This window comes from Anarrhichthys ocellatus, unplaced genomic scaffold, assembly GCF_004355925.1.
Source record: "Anarrhichthys ocellatus isolate YVR2014 unplaced genomic scaffold, GSC_Weel_1.0 scaffold1, whole genome shotgun sequence".
In the NCBI taxonomy this organism is placed as follows: domain Eukaryota; kingdom Metazoa; phylum Chordata; class Actinopteri; order Perciformes; family Anarhichadidae; genus Anarrhichthys; species Anarrhichthys ocellatus.
Window position 1 is genome coordinate 18,587,483 of NW_022280031.1, and position 4,394 is coordinate 18,591,876.

The following is a 4,394-nucleotide window of genomic DNA, read 5'->3' on the forward strand; positions in this document are numbered from 1 at the left end:
ACACACACACACACACACACACACACACACACACACACACACACACAGATTTATGGATTTTCAAACAGGAGTCTGGTGCAGGACAGAACGTGGATCATTAAGAGATCAATGCAGATTAATAATAATTTTTAACCTTTTGACAACAGAAGGGAGACGATGAGACGTTGTCCACCATGAACCACAACATCCTGCTGCAGGAGCGTCCAATCAAACAGACTGTCACCAGGTGAGGGGCGGAGCCTCTACCTTAATGATTAGTATTAATCATGATGAATATTGGCTCCATTTTTGAATGTCCTGATACTGTAATTGATTAAATTATAAAGTAGTATACATTTTGTTTGTATTTCGATCCATTTTTAAGCTTCTTTTAAGGTTAATTTCCCTATTTTTCTCTGTGAACAGGGAGGCTCTGACTCTTCTGCTGGATACTTTTCATAATGAAGCCGAGTACTTCCTGCTGTCAGAGGTAACAGCTCTCTCTCCAAAATGTCCTCGCGTTCCAAAATGGTCTCCCCCTTCACAATGTGTCCTCACTTACCAAACTGTCTTCCTTTTCCAGCTTTCAAAACTAAAATAATTCCTCTCAAAGACACTCTTCAGAACCCAAATTCAATTGTTTACATGGACCAAATCAAACCACATTTCTTCTTCTTCTTCTCTCCCGTTTGTCTCTGAAGGCGGAGCTGCCGCTGCACGTGGAGCGTCTCGTCCAATCGGTGAAGGCACTCTGCAACTCGTTAGCTGCCGTGGAGACGCCCGATGTGACCTCCGCTCTCAGCCAGCTCCCAGCATGCCCCTGTCGTCTGCAGCCCAAAGTCCTCAAGGTGACAGACAGACGGAGACAGTTTCATTCATGAAAACAGACGTTCACATGTTGTTCTCTTCATGGTGTCTTCTCTTCCCGTCTGTCCTCCCAGGATGCGTCAGTGCTCACTGTCAGAGAGAACAGAGGTACGTCCCAACATCATCAATGGCACAGGCTGTTCGGAAACACTACCACTTTAGTCCACAGGGACCGCCAAAATCAACACAGAATAAAAGTTCTTGTAGTAGCTTTAAGTAAAACATCTGAGTACTTCCTCTTCCTGCATAATTCTCTACAATAAGAAATACTCATGACTAAACAATGAAAGTTCAGGACAGCACCTCTGAGGTGAATTCAGAAGTTTCCAATCCTGTTTCTGACCTCGTTTCACAGAGAAAGTGGTGGAGAAGTTGACGGCGGCCATCTTGGATCTGGTAGATCTGTACTGCAGCACGTTCAACGCCAACTTCCACACGACGGCTCAGAGTCGCTGCTGCACGGCACCGGTGCAGGAGGCCGGCCTCGTCACCAACGTGCTCTCCTTCAACGTGCACGCCGCCCACCGCATTCCCATCACCTGGGCCGCCAGGTACGACGAAACAAACGCAAAACACGCAGACACAAACACCTGCTTCAGAAGGTTCCTAACGAGGTTAAAAATGACCCGAAAGTATCTGATGAGAGCTCGTCAAATCCTCTCAAATCTAAGGAAAGGTGCTTCAGTGCTTCCTTTCTTATCTCCTTTAAAGTAGGACACATTGGACAATCCTTTATGAAAAGAAAGAAGATAAATAAATATACATCATTTTGCATCCAAATTAAATAGTTTACAGAATATTCAACCATTGTTTACAATGCACGTAATACTTGACTTCTTTCTTTACAGAGATCATATAAAGTAGTTTATGAATATGAGATATAAGTTTACAGAGAACTAAAATCCATCCTCTCTATTGTGGAGGTTGTTTTTATGGCTTTTAGCCAGTTACACGTACAGTCTGTGTTCATATCTCTGAGGTACACTCTTCTTGATTCTTCAGTTTATTTTGTCTGTACGCCCTCTGGTGTTTCGGAGAATAATGCAACAAACTGCATATTGAGCATAAACGCCTTTATCGTAGCGCGGGCGCCGTCCGAGCTACGGTGCCACGCGCGACTATAAACAAAGCTTTAGACGGATGGATGGCAGCAACGAGTTGTAGTGTGAACAAGCACACTGATGATTCAGCACACTGTGTGTGTGTGTCCTGAAACAAAGGAAGCTCAGCTGAGAGCTGCTGCCCCTCCCCCACTAACACACACACACACACACACACACGCACACACACTCTCTCTCTGCCGGGCCAAAGGGCTGACTGCCTGGGAACCAGAGCTGACCTTTGACATCTGAGAGGAGGCAGGGCCGGCCAACACCTGGCTGTCAGCATCACACGCCGTGTGTGTGTGTGTGTGTGTGTGTGTGTGTGTGTGTGTGTGTGTGTGTGTGTGTGTGTGTGTGTGTGTGGTGGAATTTAACTGAGGACATTTACTCAAGTATTGTACTTAAGTACAACTTTGAGGTTTTTGTGAATATTTCCACTACTTGTACTTGGATCCTTTGCTGCAGTAGAAGTAAAAATACCACAGTCTAAAAATACTTCATTACATGTAAAAGTCCTGAAACTACAATGTTACTGAAAGTAAAAGGACAGAAGTATTATCAGCAAAATGTACTTTAAGTATGAAAAGTAAAAATACTCAAATCAAAGTGTTATCATAGAATATTATGTTGTTCTTTTTTTATCACTTACTAAAACACGTAAGAGCGTTTTTATGTTGAAGTTCTTCAAAGTGAAGCCAGTTTTTGATACTGTGTACTGCTGGGTACATTACTAGTAAAGTACTGCATCATATCATATAAATATATCAGGTTTTTAACATAAATAGTAACAACACGTGTCAAATAAATGTAGTGCAGTAAAAAGTACAATATTTACTGGCAAATTTATTTATCCGCTTTAGTTACTTTTTTACATTAAGATTTGATATAAAAACGAAAACATTATTTATAATATAATAATATAACATTTTGTTAGAGACTATCTCAGCGGTTTAAAACCTTTTACTGTTGTCCTCGTCTGGGGAATCAGTGGAAAGTGTTTATATATATTTTATATATATTATAATATATTTTGGTGAAACTTGACTAACAAAATAATTTAAAAGTGTAAGATGTTGCGCTACCTGTTTGCTGTTTTCATGCCGATCTGGAAACGGATTCATCACATTGTGATTTGTACGTCTCTGACATCATCATCATGACATCGTCATGACATCATTTCCCCGTGCCGCTCTCTGATTGGAACAGTTACGAGGGTTTCTTCCTGTCCTGCTCTCTGACTCACGGAGGGGCGGAGCTCTGCGCGCCGCAGCACACCAGCAAACAGTCGGTCAGCAAATACCTGTTCCACCTGGTGGTGTGGGACCAGAGGTACGTACCGCACCACAGCCTCACCCGCACACACAGAACAGTGTTCAGGTGTAGTTAATGATACAACTACAACTTACATTAAAGACACTACATGGCCAAAAGTTTGAATCTCCAGTAAAATAGAAATGAGTTCTTCAGGTGTGGACCAAAGACTTTATGTAAGAAGGTGATGTAGTCACCGTGACGCCACCTATCGGTTGATGGACTGATGTTTTGAAGCCTCAAGTTTGGCATTTTGGACGTCGCCATCTTGTTTTTTTACAACCAGAAGTGACACCAGAGGGTGGAGCTAAGTGCAACCGAACACTGAATGGACATTGAGATTTTTTAGCCACCAAAAATGTTACAAATAACTTTGACGAATTGAAAACACGCTGTGAAAGGGTTAAAGTTATAAGACGAAAACACCTGTCAATCACAAGGTAGCCCCGCCCCTAAAGCATCCCCTGCTTTATGGTCTGTTTGACTCTAAATGGACCATAATGTACTAAATGAACATCATGCTGTATTGAGGAAGACTTGAAACTAGAGATTGAGACCATGAACTCATGTTTACAATGTTTACTGAGGTAATAAATCAAGAGAGAAGTAGAGTCATTTTCTCATAGACTTCTATACAACCAGAGGAATCGTCCCCTGGTGGACATTAGAGAGAATGCACGTTTGCCGCCTGGTTTAGATGAACACCATGTTATCCCCCCCCCCTTCCCTCCATGCAGGGTGTGTTTCCCGGTGCAGATCAACCAGCTGCCCAGAGAGTCTCAGCTGACGGTGACTCTGTACGCCAGCTCTCTGCCGCCCCCCGGAGGAGCTGAGGAGAAGGGCAGGCAGCGGCGCAGCATCGAGGCTCTGGGCTGGGTCACCATGCCGCTCTTCAACTTCAGACAGTGAGTCACATGACGCCCCGACACAGGAAGACATCACCTCCGACTAGTTAGAGGCGGTTTGTTATGTTGACGACCTCCACGTTCACCACTTCCTGTCCTATATCTGAATTGAGAGTTACATCAGTTCCTCCGACCTTTATGATGTAGTTTCCTCCTCAGCACGAAGTGTGTGTGGACTGACCTGTGTGTGTGTGTGTGTGTGTGTGTGTGTGTGTGTGTGTGTGTGTGT

At 43.6% G+C, this 4,394-nt stretch overlaps 1 protein-coding gene across 1 annotated transcript in view; it reads left to right on the forward strand.

The window, feature by feature from the left end:
- Nucleotides 1-4,394, forward strand: part of pik3c2b (phosphatidylinositol-4-phosphate 3-kinase, catalytic subunit type 2 beta) — a 28,964-nt gene that overhangs the window by 6,546 nt on the left and 18,024 nt on the right. Inside the window, 8 exon segments of the mRNA XM_031847152.1 lie at nucleotides 147-226; nucleotides 406-469; nucleotides 681-827; nucleotides 921-954; nucleotides 1,202-1,397; nucleotides 3,156-3,278; nucleotides 3,998-4,165; nucleotides 4,332-4,354. Of these exon segments, the coding sequence (XP_031703012.1) occupies nucleotides 147-226; nucleotides 406-469; nucleotides 681-827; nucleotides 921-954; nucleotides 1,202-1,397; nucleotides 3,156-3,278; nucleotides 3,998-4,165; nucleotides 4,332-4,354 (835 nt within the window).